The 26290-nt window shown below is 43.7% G+C and overlaps 1 protein-coding gene across 2 annotated transcripts in view; it reads left to right on the plus strand.

Annotated features, from left to right (window-relative positions):
• The first annotated feature begins 7389 nt into the window (after window positions 1-7389).
• LOC111967290 (protocadherin Fat 1-like) overlaps window positions 7390-26290 on the plus strand; it is a 45450-nt gene continuing 26549 nt past the window's right edge. Inside the window, exons 1-14 of one of the 2 annotated variants that reach the window (XM_070444706.1) lie at window positions 7390-10649; window positions 11067-11185; window positions 11323-11418; window positions 11515-11614; window positions 14058-14119; window positions 14262-14422; window positions 14474-14642; window positions 16630-16840; window positions 17305-17373; window positions 17699-17838; window positions 19994-20269; window positions 21125-21335; window positions 21505-25560; window positions 25692-25888. In XM_070444706.1, the coding sequence (XP_070300807.1) occupies window positions 7415-10649; window positions 11067-11185; window positions 11323-11418; window positions 11515-11614; window positions 14058-14119; window positions 14262-14422; window positions 14474-14642; window positions 16630-16840; window positions 17305-17373; window positions 17699-17838; window positions 19994-20269; window positions 21125-21335; window positions 21505-25560; window positions 25692-25888 (9102 nt within the window). In that variant the 5' untranslated portion in view covers window positions 7390-7414. The remainder of the gene's footprint in view (window positions 10650-11066; window positions 11186-11322; window positions 11419-11514; window positions 11615-14057; window positions 14120-14261; window positions 14423-14473; window positions 14643-16629; window positions 16841-17304; window positions 17374-17698; window positions 17839-19993; window positions 20270-21124; window positions 21336-21504; window positions 25561-25691; window positions 25889-26290) is intronic. The other variant, XM_023992202.2, reaches the window with a different exon arrangement.

Below are 26290 nucleotides of genomic sequence, written 5' to 3' on the forward strand. Positions count from 1 at the left end.
GCTCAGATACCCCACAGTTCCCAGGAGATGTGGAGAGCACAAAGCTCAATGGAGCTGAAGATGGGAAGTCATCAAACCAGGCCTCATGCCAGCCCATCAGCCCACTCAGAACAGTGTCATAGAGGGGAAGAGGCAGCAATCTGAACAGGATCGTCTGACTGCCTGGAGGGAGCAGCATAATGGACTGTGACTTCGGCGCCCAGGGTTTCTGAGATTGATGTAGGCATATAAAAGTTTGAAATACTTTTGAGAGATACTTTTTCATAATAACAGTATATTGAAGACCGGTTAGCCGTATAACAATTAGTGTTTATTGTGCTTTCATTATGCTTTCATTTTATTAAGTTCATTATGCTTCAATGTGTTTTTTACATTTTTATTCAGTAATGTGGATATGATTCTGAAGTCTACATAAATATACTGTATTTGTATTTATTATGGATCCCCATTAGCTGCTGCCAAGGCAGCTGCTACTCTTCCTGGGGTCCAGCAAAATTAAGGCAGTTATACAACTGTAAGTGATGTTGTTGTTGTTCTCTTAGCCAGGCTTCTTTAACTACAACTTGGTGATTTGCAAAACGTTCCAAAATGATTGGGTAATATGTATCAGCCAGCACTGAGATGCAGAGAGGTTGCAGGCACAGGTGTAGCAGCAATATTGATGTTACTCATATTGATATTACACAGGAAACAGAAACCGCTTGTTTACTACTTGATGTACTGTAGCTACTTGACAACATGCTCAGTAAGGTTCTCCTAACTATATATCTTTGTCTGTCATGACAACAACACAAAGCATATTGAAACAACAGGCTACTGTACAGAATGGTGTATTTCTTCATCATATTCATTAGCCTTTGAGGCAGTAAATGAGGTCTTGTGAGCCCTGCCTGGACACGTCTCTCCTCTGACAGAATTCTCTACCACCTGTCTCTCCACCTTCCCTCTTTGATGGGTGTCTCAGCAATAATAGATACAACATTCTTTCAGATTACATTCTGTGTTCCAGACCTAGGATACTATTCCGTAAGAATGGGTCAATGAGATACCTAGAGGGGAAAAACATATTCTGGTGTGGGTTTCAGTTTTCAGTGTGAAAGATAGCATTGCCTAAAGCCCAGAGCATCCTTACCTGGGTCCCCTGGAATGGGTTGGGCTGATATTGCCTTGAACTGCTGTGTGTCTGTCACTCATGGAGTAAGATATGTCCACAGAACTCCCTCTCATGTGAGGTGCCCCAGGGTGCATAGCAATGTGAAACTGTAGAGCCATTGTGTTTTTACAAGGACAGCAGATATAGTCTAGTACCTGGCTATCATACATACTTCTCACTGGAGGGACTGAGAATGACTTTCTTCAGAGAAAGAAGTATCACATTATTATTTTATCAGCCCGTCTTCCTGTGAAAAAAAATGTGGATAGACTGTATGAGGCAATATTGTCATTTAATAAATAATCCTAATTTCATCAGAAGAGCAAAACTTTCCCACGGGAATTATTTAAAATATGTATCATGCTTTTCATGAAGGGAGGTGATACATGACAGCTCTAACACATCCAGAGGTAATTATTCAGGAGAAGAGATAACACAATTTGCATGACCTATTTGGGCTATTGCTTCTGACTAAAAGTTGCAATCGAAAATGTATTCTAAAAGGATAAACATGGGATATCACTTTGTAATTTCATATTAATGAATTTAAACATTTGTTCTCATGTTAGAATTGTATTCTTGATTTGAGCAATGCAAAGGGAAACGCCACTACAACATGCTGTACTGTATATACAACATACTGTACTACTACATACTGTGCTGTACTATTACATACTGTGCTGTACTACTACATACTGTACTACCACATACTGTACTGTACTACTACATACTGTACTACCACATACTGTGCTGTACTACTACATACTGTACTACCACATACTGTACTGCACTACTACATACTGTGCTGTACTACCACATACTGTACTACTACATACTGTGATGTACTACTACATACTGTACTACCACATACTGTGCTGTACTACTACATACTGTGCTGTACTACCACATACTGTACTGTACTACTACATACTGTGCTGTACTACTACATACTGTACTACCACATACTGTGCTGTACTACTACATACTGTACTACCACATACTGTACTGTAACTACTTACATACTGTGCTGTACTACTAATATACTGTACTACCACATACTGTACTGTACTACTACATACTGTACTGTACTACTACAATACTGTGCTGTACTACTACATACTGTACTACCAACTACTGTACTGTACTACTACATACTGTGCTGTTCTACTACATACTGTACTGTACTACTACATACTGTGCTGTACTACTCACATACTGTACTACACATACTGTACTACTACTACATACTGTGCTGTTCTACTACATACTGTACTAGACAATACTGTACTGTACTCACACATACTGTACTGTTACTACATGCTGTACTGTACTACCACATACTGTACTGAACTACTACATACTGTGCTGTACTACTGCATACTGTACTACCACATACTGTCCCTGTACTACTACGTACTGTACTGTTAACTACCTACATACTGTACTACTACATACGGTACTACTACATACTGTACTAACAACATACTGTACTGTACTACAACATACTGTACTGCACTACCACATACTGTACTGTACTAAAACATACTGTACTGCACTACCACATACAGTACTGTACTACAACATACTGTACTGTACTACTACATACTGTACTGTACTACAACATACTGCACTGCACTACCACATACTGTACTGTACTACCAACATGCTGTACTGTACAACCACATACTGTACTGTACTACCACAAAATATACTGTACTACTACATAAATCAAATAATTTTATTTGTCACATACACATGGTTAGCAGATGTTAATGCGAGTGTAGCGAAATGCTTGTGCTTCTAGTTCCGACCGTGCCAGTAATAACCAACGAGTAATCTAACCTAACAATTTCACAACAGCTACCTTATACACACAAGTGTAAAGGGATGAAGAATATGTACATAAAGATATATGAATGAGTGATGGTACAGAACGGCATAGGCAAGATGCAGTAGTTGGTATCGAGTACTGTATATACATATGAGATGAGTAATGTAGGGTATGTAAACAAAGTGGCATAGTTTAAAGTGGCTAGTGATACATGTATTACATAAAGATGCAGTAGATGATAGAGAGTACAGTATATACATATGAGATGAGTAATGTAGGGTATGTAAACATTATATTAAGTAGTATTGTTTAAAGTGGCTAGTGATATATTTTTACATCTATTTCCATCAATTTCCATTATTAAAGTGGCTGGAGTTGAGTCAGTATGTTGGCAGCAGCCACTGAATGTTAGTGGTGGCTGTTTAACAGTCTGATGGCCTTGAGATAGAAGATGTTTTTCAGTCTCTCGGTCCCTGCTTTGATGCACCTGTACTGACCTCGCTTCTGGATGATAGCGGGGTGAACAGGCAGTGGCTCGGGTGGTTGTTGTCCTTGATGATCTTTTATGGCCTTCCTGTGACATCGGGTGGTGTAGGTGTCCTGGAGGGCAGGTAGTTTGCCCCGGTGATGCGTTGTGCAGACCTCACTACCCTCTGGAGGCCTTACGGTTGTGGGCGGAGCAGTTGCCGTACCAGGCGGTGATACAGCCCGACAGGAATGCTCTCGATTGTGCATCTCTAGAAGTTTGTGAGTGTTTTTTGGTGACAAGCCAAATTTCTTCAGCCTCCTGAGGTTGAAGAGGAGCTGCTGCGCCTTCTTCACAACGCTGTCTGTGTGGGTGGACCAATTCAGTTTGTCCGTGATGTGTACGCCGAGGAACTTAAAACGTACTACTCTCTCCACTACTGTCCCGTCGATGTGGATAGGGGGGTGCTCCCTCTGCTGTTTCCTGAAGTCCACAATCTCTCCTTTGTTTTGTTGACGTTGATGTTGAGGTTATTTTCCTGACACCACACTCCGAGGGCCCTTACTCTCCCTGTGGCCGTCTCGTCGTTGTTGGTAATCAAGCCTACCACTGTAGTGTCGTCCGCAAACTTGATGATTGAGTTGGAGGCGTGCATGGCCACGCAGTCGTGGGTGAACAGGGAGTAGGAGAGGGCTCAGAACGCACCCTTGTGGGGCGCCCAGTGTTGAGGATCAGCGGGGTGGAGATGTTGTTACCTACCCTCACCCACTGGGGGCGGCCCGTCAGGAAGTCCAGTACCCAGTTGCACAGAGCGGGGTCGAGACCCAGGGTCTCGAGCTTGATGACGAGTTTGGAGGGTACTATGGTGTTAAATGCTGAGTGTAGTCGATGAACAGCATTCTCACATAGGTATTCCTCTTGTCTAGTGGGTTAGGGCAGTGTACAGTGTGGTTGCGATTGTGTCGTCTGTGGACCTATTGGGTCGGTAAGCAATTGAAGTGGGTCTAGGGTGTCAGGTAGGGTGGAGGTAATATGGTCCTTGACTAGTCTCTCAAAGCACTTCATGATGACGGAAGTGAGTGCTACAGGGCGGTAGTATTTAGTTCAGTTACCTTAGCTTTCTTGGGAACAGGACAATGGTGGCCTTCTTGAAGCATGTGGGAACAGCAGACTGGGATAAAGGATTGATTGAATATGTCCGTAAACACACCAGCCAGCTGGTCTGCGCATGCTCTGAGGTCGCGGCTGGGGATGCCGTCTGGGCCTGCAGCCTTGCGAGGGTTAACACGTTTTAAATGTTTTTACTCATGTCGGCTGCAGTGAAGGAGAGTCCGCAGGTTTTGGTAGCGGGCCGTGTCACTGGCACTGTATTGTCCTCAAAGCGGGCAAAAAAGTTATTTAGTCTTTCTGGGAGCAAGACATCCTGGTCCGCGACGGGGCTGTTTTTTTTCTTTTTGTATCCGTGATTGACTGTAGACCCTGCACACCTCTTGTGTCTGAGCCGTTGAATTGCGACTCTACTTTTGTCTCTATACTGACGCTTAGCTTGTTTGATTGCCTTGCGGAGGGAATAGCTACACTGTTTGTATTCGGTCATGTTTCCGGTCACCTTGCCCTGGTTAAAGCAGTGGTTGCGGCGAATGCTGCCATCAATCCACGGTTTGTGGATACATACTGTACTGTACTACAACAAACTGTACTGCACTACCACATACTGCACTAACCACATATTGTACTGTACTACACATACTGTGCGTACTACTACATACTTGTACACCACATACTGTACTGTACTACTACATACTGTGCTGTACTACTACATACTGTACTACCACATACTGTACTGTACTACCACATACTTTACTGTACTACCACATACTGTACTGTACTACTACATGCTGTACTGTACTACCACATACTGTAATGTACTACTACATACTGTGCTGTACTACTACATACTGTACTACCACATACTGTACTGTACTACTACATACTGTACTACAACATACTGTACTGTACTACAACATACTGTACTGCACTACCACATGCTGTACTGTACTACAACATACTGTACTACTACATACTGTAGTGTACTACAACATACTGTACTGTATTACAACATACTGTACTGTACTACTACATACTGTACTACACCATACTGTACTGCACTACCACATACTGCACTGTACTACAACATGCTGTACTACCACATGCTGTACTGTACTACCACATAATGCACTACTACATACTGTACTGTACTACTACATAATGGACTGTACTACAACATACTGTACTGCACTACCACATACTGTACTGTACTACAACATACTGTACTACCACATGCTGTACTGTACTACAATATACTGTACTGTACTATCACATACTGTACAACCACATACTGTACTATACTACTACATAATGTGTAAACTTACTTACTTACTTCCAAAAGAGCTTTATCCAGGGATCACACAGACCAAGGCATGACACAGCCTAATTATATTAGTACATGTTTAACCACATTCTATAAGTCACTGTCCAAAATTACAACAAATTATATCTGACAGTCAGGGATCATCATTAACCTTCCTTAGATGTGGGCCAAATAGACACAAATTGTATGTGTTGATGAAGAACAGTTCAATCTGAGACCAAACCTTGTGAGGATATAGTAGACTAAGTCCTTTATGGTGTACTATACAGTTCTCACCAAGATCCTCATTGGAAATTGTCTTGAGGTTGGAGGAGATCGACAGCATGCATTCATCTCCCTTTGAAAAGCTTCCTATTTTATTGCTCTTATATACAGCATCAGCTATGGCTATTTTATTCATAATACCTGATACAATATTTAACTTTTTACTGAAAATCAGTTAATTGTGGTAAAAATCTTATTTTTGTGGGTATTTTTTATGCAAAAAACACAAATGGGTGTCTGCCGTTCGCCTTGACACCGATAAAATACAAAGGAAGGGAAAGTCGAACCTGGCTGGCCGTCTGTAAATATCAAATAGCTTGATAACATTACCAGTGCACGCTCATAGGTGGGTGTCGGGCAAGATTTCATTTTCAAAAGTTCTGTGCTGTATTGCCAACTCCATCTATTGTCTGACATTCTTATTACCTCACTGCTGTAAGGATTTTTTTCAGACAGGAACGAGCGCTCGAGCTTGAAATACGTCACTTCTTTCAGTGCACGCGTATCCCACTCTGCTGCTGCGCTCGAGCCGCTCATTCAGAGTGAGGAGCCAACAATTGGATTGTAATCTCTGACTCATTAACGACTTCGAAATACACTCTTCCTTTAGATATTAAAGAATAAAACATGACTTCAGATAAATTCAGTTTGCAGTATCCCTGTTCAAAATCGTCTTGTTTTGGCAACAAGGAATATTGGCAACTACTTGAGTAGCAGAAAGTTGTGAGAAGGTGAGTTTCCATGTAGGGCTGTCTGAAGGCTAATTACCCAGCAATCGTTTTCAGAGTATTGATGTTAATTTGCACATTCTGTTATAAATTATGCATTTGCTTAAAAATCTTACTTGAGAAGTGAATTAATTGAATAAGCCATTGACAATAATTTACAGTAGGCTATTCATAGTCTTCCTCTCAAATGATCGCAAGTGTAGCTTGCAACAGGACACTTATAGTTGACTTGTTTTATGCCTGTTAGAGTGCCTGGGTGTGAGAGTGCTCTATTATCCTACATTTTGACATTTTTGTCATTTAGCAGACGGATCTTACGCAGAGCGATTTACAGTCGGCCGTGGGATTTATTTAAGATACTCTTGAAATGTTTAATTGGATTTGGGGATTTGGTTTAAGTTGGCAGCATACCTAAGCATAGTAGTTCTCAAAACATACATCCAACTGCAATTTATTCACACTTGAGTCATTATCTTTTATTTTTTCAGGAACTATGTTGATATACGATGCCAACATGGGAAAGCTCTTCACAGCAATTGTTATGCAGATCTTATGGAGTTGCTCAGGACTACCTGGACAGCAGACATCACCATTTCAATTTACACAAACAGTATACAATACCACTATATATGAAAACTCAGCTGCTAAAAGCTATGTAGAATGCCCAATTAAAATGGGAATATACATCACAGACCCATCCTGGGACATTCAATACAAAATAGAATCTGGAGATGGAGAGGTTTTATTCAAGGCTGAAGAATATGTACTGGGAGACTTCAGTTTCCTGCGAATTAGGACCAAAGGAGGCAGCTCTGCTATACTCAACAGGGAAGTGAATGAGCTCTACTCACTGAGAGTCAAAGCACTAAAATGGAGCACCAACGCTGTCGCTCAAACAAGAGTTCAAGTGCGAGTTCTGGACACCAATGATCTCCGGCCTCTTTTCTCACCAACCTCCTACACTGTTTCCGTGCCTGAAAACGCTGCCATCAGAACTAGCATCGTGAGAGTCACCGCCACCGATGCCGACGTCGGCTCAAATGCAGAGTACTATTTCAGCTTGGGAGGAGAACACACCGATATGTTTGCCATTCATCCCACCAGTGGGGTGATTACTCTCATGGCCAGGCTGGATTACGCTGAGCGGAGGCTGTTTGAGATGGATGTCTTGGCTGTAGATCGGGGCATGAAACTCTATGGGAGCAGTGGCTTCAGCAGCACAGCCAAGCTGACGGTCAGGGTACTGCAGGCCAATGAGCACGCTCCCGTCCTCACAGCTGTTCTCTTAGCTCCATCAGCCATAGACACTGACCCTACATATGCTCTAGTAACTGTGGAAGACAATGATCAAGGGCGTAATGGTGAGATAGCATCACTGAGTATAGTCGCTGGGGACCCACTCCAGCAGTTTAGGGCAGTGAAAACGAGTCCTGGTGGAAAAGAATATAGGGTCAAAGCCATTAAGGATGTGGACTGGGATAGTTGTCAGTTTGGATGCAATCTTACACTACAGGCCGAGGATAAAGGTAGCCCACCACAGTTCTCCTCCGCTGAAGTCATTAGAGTGAGATCCCCACGTGTTGATGTAAGGGCTCCTACATTTGAAAAAAACATTTACAGAGTCAACCTGACAGAATTTGCCCCGCCCAACACTTCTGTTGTAATGGTGAGAGCTATGCCAAATCACCCCATGTTGAAATACTCCATCAAATACCCCAAGATCCAACAGATCACTCATCCTTTCACTATTAATTCAAACACAGGCTTGATAACAACAACTGCAGGTATCCAAGCCGACCGTGCCAGCAAGTATGACTTTGAGGTGATTATTAATAACCAAGAACAAGCATCAACCAGGGTGGTCATCAACGTGATTGATGTGAATAATAACGCACCAGTTTTTCAGCAACCGTCCTACAAAGGCAATGTCAATGAAAATGTACCAGTGGGGACCAACATCCTCACGGTCAGTGCCAGCGACATGGATGAAGGAGAGAATGGTTACGTTACTTACACCATCGCCAATGTAAACCCACCACAGCCTTTTACCATAGATTACTTCACAGGTGTCATCAGCACTGCCAGGGAATTGGACTATGAAAATATGCCAAGGGTTTACAACCTCCGAGTCAGAGCTTCAGATTGGGGCTCTCCTTTCCGTCGTGAAGTGGAGACTCCAGTTTCTATTACACTCAACAACCTTAATGACAATGAGCCCTTGTTTGAGAAGGTTGACTGTGAAGTGAGCTTACCAAGATACTACAGGGTGGGTGAGCAGATAGTCGCGGTGTCTGCTATCGATGCAGATGACATGGAAGGGGTTCAGCATGTAGTCATAGATGGTAACAGCCTTGGTCTTTTTGACTTGACACCAGACACTGGGCTGTTATCACTCAAGTTGCCCTTAAATGACGGTGAGGCTGCAAGGTTGTCCTTCCACTCCTTACAAATTAGTGCCAACGATGGGGAGACATCAAGTAAGCCAATGTTTGTGAACATCACAGTCCTGTCTGGTTCAGGAGCCATCTTCGAAAAGTGTGTGGATACAGGAGTGGTTGGGCGTATGGCTGAGAAGCTGCTTCTTGGCACCATGCCCCACTCTCAAAGGGAAGATCATTTTGAGGACATTCATTCAATCAATAATTATTCTCCTCACTTTGTGGACTCTACTCCTAAGGTCATTGAGGTTAAAGAGGACCTACAAGTTGGGATGAGCATAGCTCATCTAAGTGCCATAGACGCAGACAGTGGCTTCAGTGGAACATTGATGTTTGTGATATCTGGAGGAGATGTTGAGAGTCGTTTCATGATTGAAATGGACACTGGTTGGCTAAAGATTATGGAGCCGTTAGACAGAGAAATAACGGATCAATATACTCTCAACATCACTGTGTATGATCTGGGAATACCACAGCGGTCAGCGTCACATGTCTTACAGATCAATGTCCTGGATTCAAATGACAACAGCCCAAACTTCCTCCAGAATAGCTACTCTGTATCGATAAGGGAGGATACAGACGTAGGAACAGCTGTCATTCAGGTTGATGCCACAGATAAAGATTCAGGGGCCAACAGAATCATCAGGTATTCATTGATGGCTGAGTCCGATCACTTTGTCATAGATGACCAGACGGGAGTGGTGAAGGTTAAAAGTCCATTGGACCGGGAGCTACACCCAACTATTATCCTAAAAGTTGTGGCCTGTGATCAGGCAGTTGATGAACCTCAGATGATTTCTACAGTATCTCTGAAGATAGTGTTAGAGGATGTCAATGACAACCCTCCTAGGTTTTTCCCCCTCCACCAGCGCGTGAAGGTGCGGGAGGACCTCCCGCTAGCGGCGGTGGTGGTCTGGCTACAGGCCCATGACCCTGACCAAGGTCAGTCTGGACAGGTCCGTTTCAGCCTGCTGGACAATGGAGATGGAGACTTTGATGTTGATAAAACAAACGGTGCTGTTCGTATATTAAGGACCCTGGACTTTGAGAGGAGACAGGTGTATAACCTGACAGCCAGAGCCAAGGATAAAGGGAAACCTGAGTCGTTGTCCTGCACATGTTTTATTGAAGTCTACGTAGTAGATGTGGATGAGAATCTGCACCAGCCTCGGTTTGCCTCTTTTGTGGATAAGGGAAGTGTGAGAGAAGATGCTCCTATTGGCACAAATATAATGACAGTTACAGCACAAGACAATGACCACGGTAGAGATGGAGAAATACGCTATTCTATAAGGGACGGATCAGGCCTCGGAGTATTCACCATAGATGAAGAGAGTGGTAAGAGATTTCTTCTTTTTATAATGATTTTCCCACAAAAATGATAACCTTTAACCCTAACCCTGCTATAGCATTGAAATGTACTATATATTGCATGTTGTAACCAGGTGGATTGCAAAATGGTCTTCATATATTTTCTTGTTTGGCCAAAACATTTGTCCCTTTAGGCCAACACAACCCTTTATCACTGAGGTATTTAAAACCTGGTTATTCTTGAACGTACTTTGCATTTTCAATTATGTTTTTGACTTATATCTGGACTTTCAGCCTGTAATGTTTGCTATGTAAAGTAGAGAGCACAGAGCTGGGATCTCGAGCCATGTGAGAGACCAGAGTTCCCAGTGATGCCTTGCTCAGTGGAAGCTCAGCCCAAACTGTGACTGACATGAAACATGCTTCTTCTCTTTCTCCTCACAGGTGTCATACAGACACAGGAGCTTTTAGACCACGAGACCACCAATCGTTACTGGCTGACTATCTATGGCACCGACCTAGCTGTGGTGCCTCAGTCGTCCTTTATGGAGGTCTACATTGAGGTTAGTTTATTGTTGGATTGTGTTATTTTTTGTCCATGTCCCTCTTTTTATTTATCTTAATGCACATGTAGCACTTTGCGATTGTTTTTCAATGACATCTGTGTTCCAAATCAAATGTATGATTATTTATTATTCAGGTTGAAGATGTCAACGACAACGCACCACAGACCTCCGAGCCAGTTTATTACCCCGAGGTCATGGAGAATTCCCCCAAGGATGTATCTGTTTTCCAGGTCCATACTTCTAGACGTACTTTTAAAGAAGCACTTTTATAAACTTCCACTGTCCTCCGAGAGTTGCTGAGTGTTCTCTCACCTTCTGTTATCCAGGTGGAGGCGGTGGACCCTGACTCTGGAAACAGTGACCAGTTCTACTATAAGATAACCAGCGGGAACCCACAGGGATTCTTCAGCATCGACCACCAGACAGGTGCAATCCTAAACACTATTCATGCATTTTTACAGTGGTTCTTCTTTTAAAAGTTGCGGCGTACTACAGCACAGATAGCGGGGTGCCGCAGAATTCTGTTTACCACAATCTGCCACCATCTACCACAAACGGTCGTGGCATAAGCTCAAAACATTTAAAGGAAGATCCTCACTATGCTTTGTATTGTTACACACTGAACTTTGTGTGGGACTGTCCTATTGCGTCATCATGTTTAACTGATTTTAGAAAAAGTGTTGTACTTTTTGTAATACTGCAAACCATTTGATGTCATAACAAGCACACCATCCCTGAAAAGTTTTGCACAGTACGCTAATTTAAACATGAACATTTTCAGTTTGCATAGACATCACACTCAGTACGAACTCTTCTCATGGAAGCGCTCCTGTTATGCAAAGTTTTATGGCAGCACTCCCTGTAAAGTAAATCTAACATTGCTAGTCCAGTGTAGAGATAGTGTTGCTGCCTGTCCAGCATATATCTCTGTGTTTCATGTCAGTGTCATCTGGGTGAGCCTGGTCCCATATCTGTATGTGCTTGTTTAGCCAAGTCCTTGTAATGTCATGAAACAGTCAGAGGACTTGGCTAATGCAAATACAGATCTGGGATCAGGCTAGAGCTTGATGGCCACACCATGTCATTTAGTTTATTTCTAACACTAGACTGTTTTCTGTTGTGTCCATGAGAAAGCCTTTGTGCACCCAGCCAACAGGGTTTACTGACCATGAAAAAGCCCTTGTGCACCCAGCCAATAGGGTTTACTGACCATGAGAAAGCCCTTGTGCACCCAGCCAACAGGATTTATTGACCATGAGAAAGCCCTTGTGCACCCAGCCAATAGGGTTTACTGACCATGAAAAAGCCCTTGTGCACCCAGCCAACAGGTTTTACTGACCATGAAAAAGCCCTTGTGCACCCAGCCAACAGGGTTTACTGACCATGAAAAAGCCCTTGTGCACCCAGCCAACAGGGTTTACTGACCATGAAAAACCCTTGTGCACCCAGCCAATAGGTTTACTGACCATGAGAAAGCCCTTGTGCACCCAGCAACAGGGTTTACTGACCATGAAAAAGCCCTTGTGCACCCAGCCAACAGGTTTACTGACCATGAAAACCCTTGTTGGCACCCAGCCAACAGGGTTTACTGACCATGAAAAAGCCCTTGTGCACCCAGCCAATAGGGTTTACTGCCCATGAGAAAGCCCTTGTGCACCCAGCCAATAGGGTTTACTGCCCATGAGAAAGCCCTTGTGCATCCAGCCAACAGGGTTTACTGCCCATGAGAAAGCCCTTGTGCACCCAGCCAATAGGGTTTACTGCCCATGAGAAAGCCCTTGTGCATCCAGCCAGCAGGGTTTACTGTGCATGAGAAAGCCCTTTCACTGTAAATCAACCAACTTCATACCGCTGCACACACTTCCAGTGTCTGCATCGCCAATGTCACCCTATTCCCTATATCGTGCACTTACTTTTGGCCAGAGCTCTGATCAAAAGGAGTGCACTATGTAGGTAATAGGGTGCCATTTGGGACAGGGACTATATCAGGTTTTAGCTACCAATTCTCTGAAGAGAACAATGTCGGCGTTTTTACAAAAAAAGACCCTGTGGAGAACAGATCCAGCCAAGTAGGAAATGGATTCCTTCTCTAACAACTTCCAGAAATTGCTACTGTAGTCTGTAGACCTATAACAGGTTACCTATCCTTAGCTACAGTATTAGAATATATTTTCCCTCTGATACAGTAAATCTTAGCTTGTTTCTTTATACTATAACTGTTGAGAAGAATAAGTTACTTCCATTATGTCATTCTTTAGTTACTTCATTGTTAATTCAAGTAGCAATCAAGAACCTTCCCAGCCCTATGTTGTGGTGGACTTTCCCCCTGCATAACTAACATAATGCTATGCTATCAACAGGCTTGGCTTACAATATATATTTTTTCCCACTGCTAATCATACATAGCACACAAAACAGCCATTGTTTATGTGGTTTCAATGGGCAAGTGGACTCCACATTTAACCTAACAAGCATCCCGTTAAGTCTTGGGGAAAAAATAGTTTTCCTTTCCTCAGAATATGGCACAAACTTGTTGTAATGGAAGTGGTTAATTTCTTTGGGCTTATGTGCATGAATTTGTGTATAAAACCTGTGTTTATGGCCCAGTGTTTAAGGACCATATATAAAGTAGAACATGTCTGAAGATCTATTCCAGCTCCTCAGAGCTGGGTGGAGCTACATGTACTGGGTACAAGACAGAAACATTCTACAGTACGCCTCTGAAACATACCCATGTTAATTTGCCTTTGAATAACATTAACCCACATTATCAGTGATGCAAATGGGAGTTTTGCAAGAACACGGGAGTATCTTACATGTAGATCCTGACTGTATTAATACAGTCTGTGTTTGATGTCTGACCTGACAGGTTTGGTGACAACCACTTCCAGAAAACTGGACAGAGAGCAGCAAGAGGAACATACACTGGAGGTGAACCATCTTTTATACGTAGCGTCATCCTATTGGACGTTCTGGAAATCAATATCCAATTAATCAAAATATGAATATCTAACAAACTGTAAAAGTGACACTTAATGCTTGCTTGACCCTTCCCCTCCTTCCTCACTCCCAGATCACAGTAACAGACAAGGGCGTCCCAGCCAGGTCCACAGCTGTCCGGGTGGTGGTGAGGGTGCAGGATGAGAACGACAACACCCCACAGTTCCTGGAGAAGATCTATAAGGTCCAGCTCCCAGAGAGGGACAGGGATAGGTCAGAGAGGGACAGGGACAGGTCAGATGGAGACAGGGAGAGACCAACAGAGAGGAGAGGGGTTGCTAAGAGAGAGCCCATCTACAGAGTGATCGCCTCTGACAGAGACACGGGCCCCAACGCTGAGGTGTTCTACAGCATCGAGGGGGGAGACGAGCAGGGTAGGTTCTTCATCGAACCCCAAACTGGCCATGTGTTCTCCAGAGAGGCTGTCTCGGCAGGACAGCATGCCATCCTTACAGTAAGTCTGTACAGCTTGTTGCAGTAGCTACTGTGGTATTACATCTGTTTAGCAATGAAATGTATTCAGTTATCTATCATATCTATATATCCATTCAGCACCAGCCTGCAGCTTCAAACTTTGTGTTTAAATATGAACTAGTTAAAGACATGCAATATGTCTGCTCAACATGTGTATTAAGTCTGCCAACATGCTACTGATGTATAACGTGTATTAAGTCTGCTCAACATGCTACTGATGTATAACATGTGTTAAGTCTGCCTACATGCTACTGATGTACAGTATAACATGTATTAAGTCTGCTCAGCATGCTACTGATGTATAACGTGTGTTAAGTCTGCCAACATGCTACTGATGTACAGTATAACATGTATTAAGTCTGCTCAGCATGCTACTGATGAATAACATGTGTACTAAGTCTGCTCAACATGCTACTGATGTATAACATGTGTATTATGTCTGCTCAACATGCTACTGATTGTCTGTATAACATGTGTATTAAGTCTGCTCAGCATGCTACTGATGTATAACATGTGTATTAAGTCTGCTCAGCATGCTACTGATGTATAACATGTGTATTAAGTCTGCTCAACATGCTACTGATGGTATATACATGTTGTATTAAGTCAGCTCAACATGCTACTGATGTTATACGGGTATTAAGTCTGCTCAACATGCTACTGATGTATAACATGTGTACTAAGTCTGCTCAACATTCTACTGATGTATAACATGTGTACTAAGTCTGCTCACCATGCTACTGATGTATAACATGTGTATTAAGTCTGCTCAGATGCTACTGATTTATAACTGTGTGTATTAAGTCTTGCTCAACATGACTGATGTACTTGTATAACATGTGTATTAAGTGTTGCTCAGCATGCTACTGTGATGTAATAACATGTATTAAGTCTGCTCACATGCTACTGAGTGTATAAAATGTATTAAGTCTGCTCAACATGCTACTGATGTATAACTGTGTATTAGTCTGCCAACATGCACTTGATGTATTATGTGTATTAAGTCTGCCAACATGCTACTGATGTATAATGTGTTATAAAGTCTGCCAACAGTGCTACTGATGTATAATGTGTATTAAGTGCGCAACATGCTACTGATGTAATACATGTGTATTAAGTCTGCCAACATGCTACTGATGTATAACATGTGTATAAGTCTGCAACATGCACTGATGTATAATGTGTATTAAAGTCTGCCAACATGCTACTTGATGTACAGTATAAGGTGTATTCAGTCTGCTCAGCATGCTACTTATGAATAACATGTGTATTAAGTCTGCTCAGCATGCTACTGATGTATAACATGTGTATTAAGTCTGCCAGCATGCTACTGATGTATAATGTGTATTAAGGTCTGCCAACATGCTACTGATGTAACGTATACATGTATTAAGTCTGCTCAGCATGCTACTGATGAATAACATTGGTATTAAGTTGCTCAGCATGCTACTGATGTATAACATGTTGTATTAAGTCTGCCAACATGCTACTGATGTATAACGTGTATTAAGTCTGCACACATGCTACTGATTGTACAGTATACATGTATTAGTCTGCTCAGCATGCTACTGGATGAATAACATACGTGTCTTAAGTCGCTCAGTCATGCTTACTATGTAACATGTGTATAAGTCTCAACCGATCTACATGATGTATTTAAGCGTGGACAAGACGCTGCTCAGCTCAAGAGTGTATTACGACGATGTGTAATTAGTCTGCCAACGTATGCATAGCTCTGGCTGTTACACGGTATAACATGTATTAAGTCTGCTCAGCATGCTACTGATGAATAACGTGTATTAAGTCTGCTCCCCATGCTACTGATGTATAACGTGTATTAATTCTGCTCAACGTGCTACTGATGTATAACGTGTATTAAGTCCATTTAGCACAAGGCAGCACCTTAAGTATTTCTGTTAATAACCCAGTTATTATCCCTTGCTCTCCCATGTTGTGCCGTTGCCCAGATTAAAGTGGTGGACAACGGGAGACCCCAAAGGTCCTCTACCTGTCGGCTGCACATTGAGTGGATCGTGAGGCCTGAGCCCTCCTCTGAGCCCTTGGTGTTTGAAGAGACCTCCCTCGTCTTCTCTGTCATGGAGACTGACCCAGTGGCTCACATGGTGGGGGTCATCTCCACCCAACCCATAGACGCACCTGTCTGGTTCCAAATCACAGGTAACCAGTAACACACATTTGTTTTTCCAGACTCACCTGTCTGCATTGAAATTACAGGAACCCAGCACATTAATCCTTTCCCTGGCAGAACATGTGTGAATGTGGGTTACTATTGTTATCACCATTATTCTGTAAAAACTTGAGCTGCTATGTTGAAGTCTTTAGGCTAAATTTCACAGCCCCTGTCAGAAATAAGGCTTGCTAGATAACAACCCCTGTTAAACGTAAGGCTTGCTAGATAACAACCCCTGTTAAACGTAAGGCTTGCTAGATAACAACCCCTGTTAAACGTAAGGCTTGCTAGGTAACAACCCCTGTTAGACGTCGTTCACTTTTCTTTCTCTTTACCTCTTCTCCTGCACTAATTAACTGTCCTACAACTGACAACTTGATCTCTCTTCTGTTCTGCTCCTCCGTTCCAACTCTTTCTCTCACCCTCTGCGGATTTCTCTTTAATTGGCAAGGAGACATGCACGCTAAAGAAGTGTTTCACATCGCTCAAATGGCTTGCGACTTGACGTGTACTACAGAAGGTATCTGCTGCAGAGATTACCCAGATCTTGTTATCTACCTCCTGTTCTTTGTTAGGCTTTGTGATGCTTTCTCAGAATGCCCAACTTGTACAGATTTCATAGAAAAATGTAACATCGTTGATTAAATCAAATTGTGTATGTCTATTTTTGACATTTTTCCACTCTTGTGGTGTTGTTATCAAATAGAATAAGATTAAATAGGATTATATGGGTTTACTCTTAAGCATAGAAGACAATGCATCCAAAAAAAAGCTCTATGTCTCCTGTTGAGAGAAAGGGAAACGTTAATTTAATCCACTGTCACTTCTCATTACGCTGATAACAGGTGGCAACGCTGACAGCCGCTTCGATGTAGGCAAGGGCAGTGGAACCGTCATTTTAGCCAAACCCCTCCATGCAGAACCAAAATCAAATTACAGCCTGACAGTGGAGGCAACAGATGGAAACAGATACATCAGCACCCAGGTAATTCACGACACTGAAAAACACAGGACTGAATAGATTTTTTTCCAGATAACTCCTGCCATATGGGTGCCATGCTAGCATCCAGGGAATGCCGTTGTCTTGTCACAATGCCGAATGACAAATGAGTTGGCTGTTGGATTTTTATGTACATCTTCCAACGTATTTTAAATGATTCAGAGATATTGTAAAGCAGGGGTTGGCAACAGGCCCGTAAAGGGATTATTTAGGGGAAATGTTTTTAGTAAAAATCTTTATTTAGAATAAAAGTATTCCAATGAATAAATAAAGAGAGGTGATCGTGTTCAATGTAATTAAGGTATGAAATTATTATTTTCAAATAAAAACTATTTTTGGGCTTAGTTGTGGTCAATTTGCAGTGTACAAATTATTATAATTATGTTACGTCCCCCCGACCATCTGCCCACGGCTGAGTCTATACAAAAATATAAACGCAGAATGCAACAATTTCAAATATTTGTACTGACTATGCATGGGTGTAGCCATTGGTAGGCCTGGGAGGGCATAGGCCCACCTACTTGGGTCCGGGTGGCTGGTCTCAGACGATCCCGCAGGTGAAGCCGGATGTGGAGGTCCTGGGCTGGCGTGGTTCCATGTGGTTGTGGTGCCGGGTGTACATACTGCCAAATTCTCTAAAATTACATTGGGAGGCGGCTTATGGTAGAGAAATTAACATTACATTCTCTGGCAACAGCTCTGGTGGACATTCCTGCAGTCAGCATGCCAATTGCACGCTCCTTCAAACCTTGAGTCATTGATGGCATTGTGTTGTGTGACAAAACCGCACATTTTAGAGTGGCCTTTTATTGTCCCCAGCGTAAGGTGTGCACCTGTGTAATGATCATGCTGTTTATCTTGGCAAAGGAGAAATTCTCACAAACAGGGATGTAAAAAAAATTGTGCGCAAAATGTTAGAGAAATAAGCTTTTTGTGCATAGGAACATTTCTGGGATCTTTTATTTCAGCTAATGAAACATGGGACCAACACTACATGTTGCGTTTATATTTTTGTTCAGGATAGTTGTAAAATGTTAAATGCAATACATCGGTGATGACTGACATTAGGGAATCAAAAAGAAGAAGCACTAGCTATAATGTTGTGGGCCTTAGGCTGCGACCTTGTAAGACATTTCATATACTGCACACATTACCTTGAGACCAAGGCAATTTTATCTAGGTATAGTTTGTGTTGAGTGATCTGCACATATACCTCCTTGTTCCTATAGCCACAACATCCTCAGGCCGTCCATGTGTGCTTGTTGTTGGTGGAGGATTTGTAGGTGTGTGTGCACATAAATGGCATGCATCACCATAACCAACTGCCTGGGGTGAAGCGATTGGTTAGACAGGGAATGACATTCACTGTTTTGTTATGGTTCAGTTTCAGTCTCAGTTTCAGTGTCTCTGGTTCCAGAGAAATTCCACCATGAAATGATAATCATGAGCTGTATACTAAATCGAACCCTATTCCTTATATAGTAGTGCACTACATTAGGGATAGGCTGTCATCTGGGACGCACCCATGGCCTTCATATGGTTTTAAAGGTCCAGGTTTAAAGAATTGTTTACCCAAGCTGTTTTATTGCCATCTAGACATCTGCCGAACACCCAATCATTTTCTTCATTTGTTTGTTTGTAGCAACTTTTTCTCTAAAAAGCACATTTATTTATGGCAATTTCTACCTCAGTATAACACTACCATATGTTCCTGCACATAATGCTGTTGAGTCACATCTCTTTCCCCTCTTATGTGGGTTTATGAAGTATGGAACTAATGTTGAAAATAGCTACAGTACCAAAATATTGGACATTCAAACAGGATCTTAGAAGTGAACACTTTTAGTGCTGATTCCACTCAGGAAACAAGGCTATGTTAAATATAAAAGTGTAATGCATGACAGCAATGAAGATGTCCGCACTTAAAGCTTACTGTTAAGTTAATTTGCAAGATGTTGGAAATCGGTGCAACAAATACTTACACAGCAATGCATGACAGCAATTAATATGCAATGCGTACTGTTATTTTCATTTGCATACTGTTGTAACTAAATGCATTTTGAAACAAACAGCCTCTTTTCAATTTGCAGTATGTTGGAAATTGGTGCAACAAATACACAGCCTCTCTTCATTTACCTAGGTGTTCATCAAAGTGATTGACACCAACAACCACCAGCCCCAGTTCTCTCAGCCCCAGTATGAGATCAGCATCCCAGAGGACACAGCACCAGAAACAGGCATTCTGCAGCTCAGTGCCACAGACAGAGACCAGAGGACCAAGCTAACCTTCACTCTGCTGAGCAGCACTGATCTCTTCAGCCAGAGGAGGTTCAGGCTGGACCCTGGGACGGGACAGCTCTACACCACAGAACCGCTGGACCACGAGGTCATGAACAAACACACCCTCACTGTCATGGTAAGACGACATGAGGGATCTACCGCCACACCCTCACTGTCATGGTAAGACGACATGAGGGATCTACCGCCACACCCTTCACTGATCATGGTAAGACTGACATGAGGATCTACCGCCACACCCTCACTGTCATGTAAGACGACATGAGGGATCTACTCGCCACACCCCTCACTGTCATGGTAAGACGACATGAGGGATCTACCGCCACACCCTCACGTGTCATGGTAAGACGACATGAGGATCTACCGCCACACCCTCACTGTCATGGTAAGACGACATGAGGGATCTACCGCCACACCCTCACTGTCATGGTAAGACGACATGAGGGATCTACCGCCACGCCCTCACTGTCATGGTAAGACAACACTAGGTATTTAACGTGGCTGTGTACCAGATGGCACCCTATTCCCTTTATAGTGCACTACTTTTGACCATGGCCCACAAAAGTTGTGCACTATATAGGGAGGAGGGTGCTATTATTTGGAACGCACAATGAGTCATGTATCACTCATAACACGCAAATCAAGCTGATAAACAAGCCTTTCAAATCAAATCAAGATGACAAACAAGCCTTTCAAATCAGATCAAATCAAGCTGCTAAACAAGCCTTTCAAATCAGATCAAATCAAGCTGCTAAACAAGCCATTCAAATCAGACCAAATCAAGATGACAAACAAGCCTTTCAGATCAAATCAAGCGTATAAAAAAAACTTTCAATTCAAGCGGATAAACAGGCCTTTCTTGGTTGATGTTTTGTTTGAGAAACAGGCCTGTAGGAATAACTGGTACAGTGTAGCACCTACCCATGTGTGATATAATGTCTTATATGAGTACTGTGATCCATGTGTTTTCCAGGTGTGTGATGATTGTGTGCCTATAAAGCGTAACCTGGTCAGAGTGATAGTTAACGTGGAGGACACCAATGATAACACCCCCTGGTTCACCAGCCCCCGGTACTCAGGCCAGGTGTTTGAGTCAGCTGCTGTGGGATCGGCTGTACTTCAAGTTACGGCTCAGGACCGAGACAGAGGAAGCAATGCAGAGATCAGCTACATCATAGAGTCAGGTACAGTACTGTTCCTACCACACTGTTGAAACCATGACTCTCTGTGTACCATGACTTTTTAGTCTTTGACTATTAATTAATAACTACAGTACACCAGACTGTAGAATAACAATCCATGCTGTTACTAATATCTTTGGTTTTTACTCTCTTTTGCTGTTTTCCCTTCAAGGGAACGAGGACAACTCGTTTGCAATCGACCTAGTCCTGGGGACCATTACAGTGGCTAAGGAGCTAGATCGTGACGACAAGAGTCAGTTTGAGCTGGCTGTAAAGGCGTCAGACAGAGGAGCGCCTCCACTGAGTGCGGTGACAACAGTACGTATAGCTGTCACTGTGCCGGATAACGCCAGGCCCAGGTTCCCTGAGGAGGAGATCTCAGCTGTTATCAGTGAGACAGCCCCTGTAGGGAGCTTAGTTACTCTGGTCTCTGCCTCCAGTCACTCTTCTGTCCTCTACCAGATCAGAGAGGGAAATGTCAACAACGCCTTCGATATCAATCCAACCTCTGGGGTTGTTGTCACTCAGAGGCTGTTGGACTATGAGAGTGTGTCTTCATATAGACTGACAGTGCAGGCCACCAACATGGCAGAGATGGTGAACTATGTTACAGTCCTTATTCACCTCAGAGATGAGAATGACAACAGTCCAGTGTTCACACAGACAGAGTTCAGAGGAGTTGTCAGTGAGTCCGCCCCTGTTAACAGTGTGGTGCTAACCAATGGAAAGTCTCCTCTGGTTATCCAAGCCACTGATGCTGACAGTGATCTGAATGGCAGGCTGGTCTACCAGATTGTAGAGCCCTATGCCCTTGAATACTTCGCCATTGACTCTAGCACCGGAGCCATTCGCACTGTCACTGGCCTGGATTATGAGCAGAGGTCAGAGTTCAACTTCACTGTGCAGGTCCATGACAGTGGAAAGCCACAACTTTTCTCTGAGATCATAGCCTATGTCACCATCCACATCACTGATGTCAATGATTGCCCCCCAACATTCAGCCAAGACGTGTTTGAGACGTCTGTCATAGTGCCAACCTACAGTGGAGTGAAGGTGATTTCTATAAATGCCACTGATCTGGATTCAGGAGCTGGTTCCAAACTACTGTTCTCTATCTCAGACGGAAACATAGGAGGTCAATTCATGATTGATCCCAAGTCAGGCGTTATTTCTGTTTTGAATCCAGCCCAGTTACGAAATGGGTACGAGTTGACAGTCAGAGTGTCTGATGGGAAGTTCACCAAGACTGCCATGGTCAAAATTAACATAAGAAAGAATCAGAACAAAGATCTGGCGTTTGCCAAGGACCTGTATACTGTCTCTCTACCAGAGAACTCATCTGAGAGGAAAACTCTGGCTGTGGTGACTGCTGCGAGAAAAAGGTTAAACGAACCTCTGTTTTACACCATCCTGAACCCACAGGGGAGGTTTGAAATTGGACACACCTCTGGTGTGCTGTTTACGACTGGAGTACATTTCGATCGAGAGGAACAGGATACATTTGAGATCGTTGTGGAGGTGACGAAGGAACACAGATCCTCAGGGGTGGCTCATGCTCTTGTGGTGGTGACCATTGAAGATGTAAATGACAATGAGCCTGTGTTCGTGGGACTCCCCTACTCAGCCCTGGTGCAGTTAAATTCAGCAGTGGGTCAGGTTGTCAGGCAGATAACCACAGTGGATAAAGACATTGGTAGGAATGCTGAGATCAAATACCAGCTGAAAGAAGACTGGGGATATTTTCAGATCAGCCCCTCAGGGGAAATCTCACTCAAAAGGACCATTCACCCAAAAGACGTTGACACTAAGTTTGCAATCAGCGTCATCGCTAAAGACAGAGGGGACCCATCTCACTCGGCAACAGTGGAGGTGGCGGTGACAGTGGTGAGCAAAGCCGTACCTGTTTTTGAAAAATCATCCTATGACATAGTTATACCAGAGGATGTTCCATTAGACACCTCCATTGTAAAGATCCAGGCCAATGCTTCAGAGGGACCAAGGACTGTCTATAGCATATCAAAGGGAGACCCTTTAGGTCAGTTCTCCATTAGTTTCATCACTGGTGTCTTGCATGTTGTACAGCCGTTGGACTACGAGACCCACCCAGCATACAGACTTAGTATCCGAGCCTCAGACTCACTTACAGGGGCTCACTCTGAGGTTTTCCTTGACATTATCTTGGAGGACGTCAATGATAATGCTCCGACTTTCAAAGAGAGGTTATATGAGGCTAGTGTGTCTGAGTTGGCTGACATTGACTCGTCAGTGTTACAGGTGTCTGCCACAGACTCAGACTCAGGCAACAACAAAGTGCTGTTTTACCAGTTAGTGGAGGAGGGGGGTGGCTCAGATTACTTCACCATTGACCAAGACAGTGGGGTGATCATGACCTCTGGCCTGTTAGACTTTGAGGTGGGACCACAACATAGGTTGGTGGTCAGAGCTGTGGATGGGGGTGTCCCTGCCCAATCCAGTGAGGTCCCAGTCATCATCTCAGTGACAGACATCAATGACAACCCACCAGTCTTCACACAGCATCTGTATAAGGCTATGGTTAGCCAGCTGGCCCAAAGGGGTCATTTTGTAGCCTGTGTGAGGACCTCTGATGCTGACCTGTCAGACACTGACCGCCTGGAGTACTCCCTACTCTCTGGCAATGAGGACTCCAGCTTCACCATAGACGGAAGGAGTGGAGAGATTGTCATATCGAAATACCGCAAGCTGAACAGGGAGACACTCTATAACCTCAGTGTGTCTGTGTCTGATGGGCTTTATAGTAGTGTATGTAACGTACAGGTCACAGTGGTCACTTCTAACCTCCACAGCCCCTCTTTCTCCCACGCTGACTCTGTTGTAGAGCTGTTGGAGAACTCACCTGTTGGCACGTTGGTCACTCAAGTCACAGCTACCGATAAAGATCTTGGAGTGTATGGCAAGGTGACATATTACATAGTGAATGATGTCGCAAAGGACAAATTCACTATCAATGAAAATGGGGAGATTTTTACTGTGGAAAGCTTAGACAGAGAGAATGTAATCAGTAACCTAATCTCTATTAGTCTGATGGCTAAAGATGGAGGGGGAAAACTAGGCTTCACCTCTGTCAACGTGATCCTGACTGATGTTAACGATAACGCTCCTCAGTTCAGGGCAGCAGAATACAAAGCCAATATTCCCAGGGATGTCTCTGAAGGAACTGTCATAGTCAGAGTTACTGCTGTGGACGCAGATGAAGGCAGCAATGCTGACATCACTTACACTGTACAATCTGAGGTGGGAGGTTTTGACATACATCCTCTCAATGGTGATATAATTGCCAAAAACAATTTTACAGCTTATAAAAATGACCTCTTTTCCTTTTATGTGAGTGCTAAAGACGCTGGAGATCCACCGAAAAACACTTTGGTGCCAGTATACATCAGACTACTGCCCAAGGAGGTGACCGTGCCAAAACTAGTTGAGTTACAGAAGAGATGGTCAGTCAGTGAGGATCTTCCTATAGGTTCTGAGATTGATGTCATCCAAGAGAGTGAGCAGCTTTTGATATACAATCTTGTTAAAGGCAGCACCCCTGAGAGCAACCAAGACCAAGTCTTCGTTGTCAACACAGACACAGGGAAGCTCAAACTAGCCAAACGTCTTGACTTTGAAACCACTAAATGGTACCTGCTGACTCTGCAGGCACAGGGCGACCTAGAGGACATTGATGTGATTACTACTGCCCAACTCCATATTCAGGTACAGGACGTCAACGATAACAGTCCACAGTTTGAATCGGACTCTTACAGATCATTTGTTGTTGAGAACCTACCTAAAGGGACCTCAGTGATTCAGGTGAAAGCTACTGATCTAGACTCAGGAGTGAACGGCCAGGTAACCTACAGTCTGGACCAGTATCAAAACTCTGTAGAGGTCCTGGGGATGTTTGCTGTGGATGAAGAGTCAGGGTGGGTCACAACCCTGAAGGAGCTGGACCGGGAGCAGCAGGATCGGTACTCAGTAGCAGTACTAGCTACAGACAGAGGGCATGACGGGAGGCTGAATACCGCTGCCACAGTGGAGGTGATGGTGGTAGATGTGAATGACAATCCTATGCGCTTCATGGCGGAGGTGTTCAGGGCCAGCGTCAGTGAGGACATCCCCGTTCCTAGCAAGGCCATAGCAGTCCTGAGGACCACCGACAGAGACTCTGAAGACCTCAACAAGCCAATCTGCTGTTTCATCACAGGTACTCTAGCTGGCTTGAGTAAACAGATTGTCTTTGAATTACAGAATGTTACAGGGATGTTTCAGTTGCTTTGGATAATTTTGCAAGATTGTTTGTTACCCTGAATGTGAAATGTATTTTGCCTCTCCCAGGAGGTGATCCACGGGCTCAGTTTGACCTGGAGCACTCTCAGGGGGAGTGGAGGGTGGTGGTGAGGAGAGCTCTGGACAGGGAGGAGAGGGACAGTTACCTCCTGAACGTCACTGCTTCCGACGGAACGTCTGTGACCACAGCCACTGTGGAGATCAGTGTCCTCGATGCAAATGACAACAGTCCTGTCTGTGAGAGGGTAAGGGTTGGGCAGTGCAAAACGACAACAGTCCTGTCTGTGAGAGGGTACGGGTTGGGCAGTGGCAAAAACGACAACAGTCCTGTCTGTGAGAGGGTAGCGGTTGGCGAGTGACAAACGACAACAGTCCTGTCTGTGAGAGGGTAAGGGTTGGGCAGTGCAAAACGACAACAGTCCTGTCTGTGAGAGGGTAGGGTTGGGCAGTGCAAAACGACAACAGTCCTGTCTGTGAGAGGGTAAGGTTGGGCAAGTGCAAAACGACAACAGTCCTGTCTGTGAGAGGGTAAGGGTTGGGCAGTGCAAAACGACAACAGTCCTGTCTGTGAGAGGGTAAGGGTTGGACAGTACAAAGGCACTTAGAGAACATACTGTGAAAGTACTTTTAAACAAAATGACCCTACG

The sequence above is a fragment of the Salvelinus sp. IW2-2015 genome, linkage group LG8 (genome assembly GCF_002910315.2).
Source record: "Salvelinus sp. IW2-2015 linkage group LG8, ASM291031v2, whole genome shotgun sequence".
Taxonomy (NCBI): Eukaryota; Metazoa; Chordata; class Actinopteri; order Salmoniformes; family Salmonidae; genus Salvelinus; species Salvelinus sp. IW2-2015.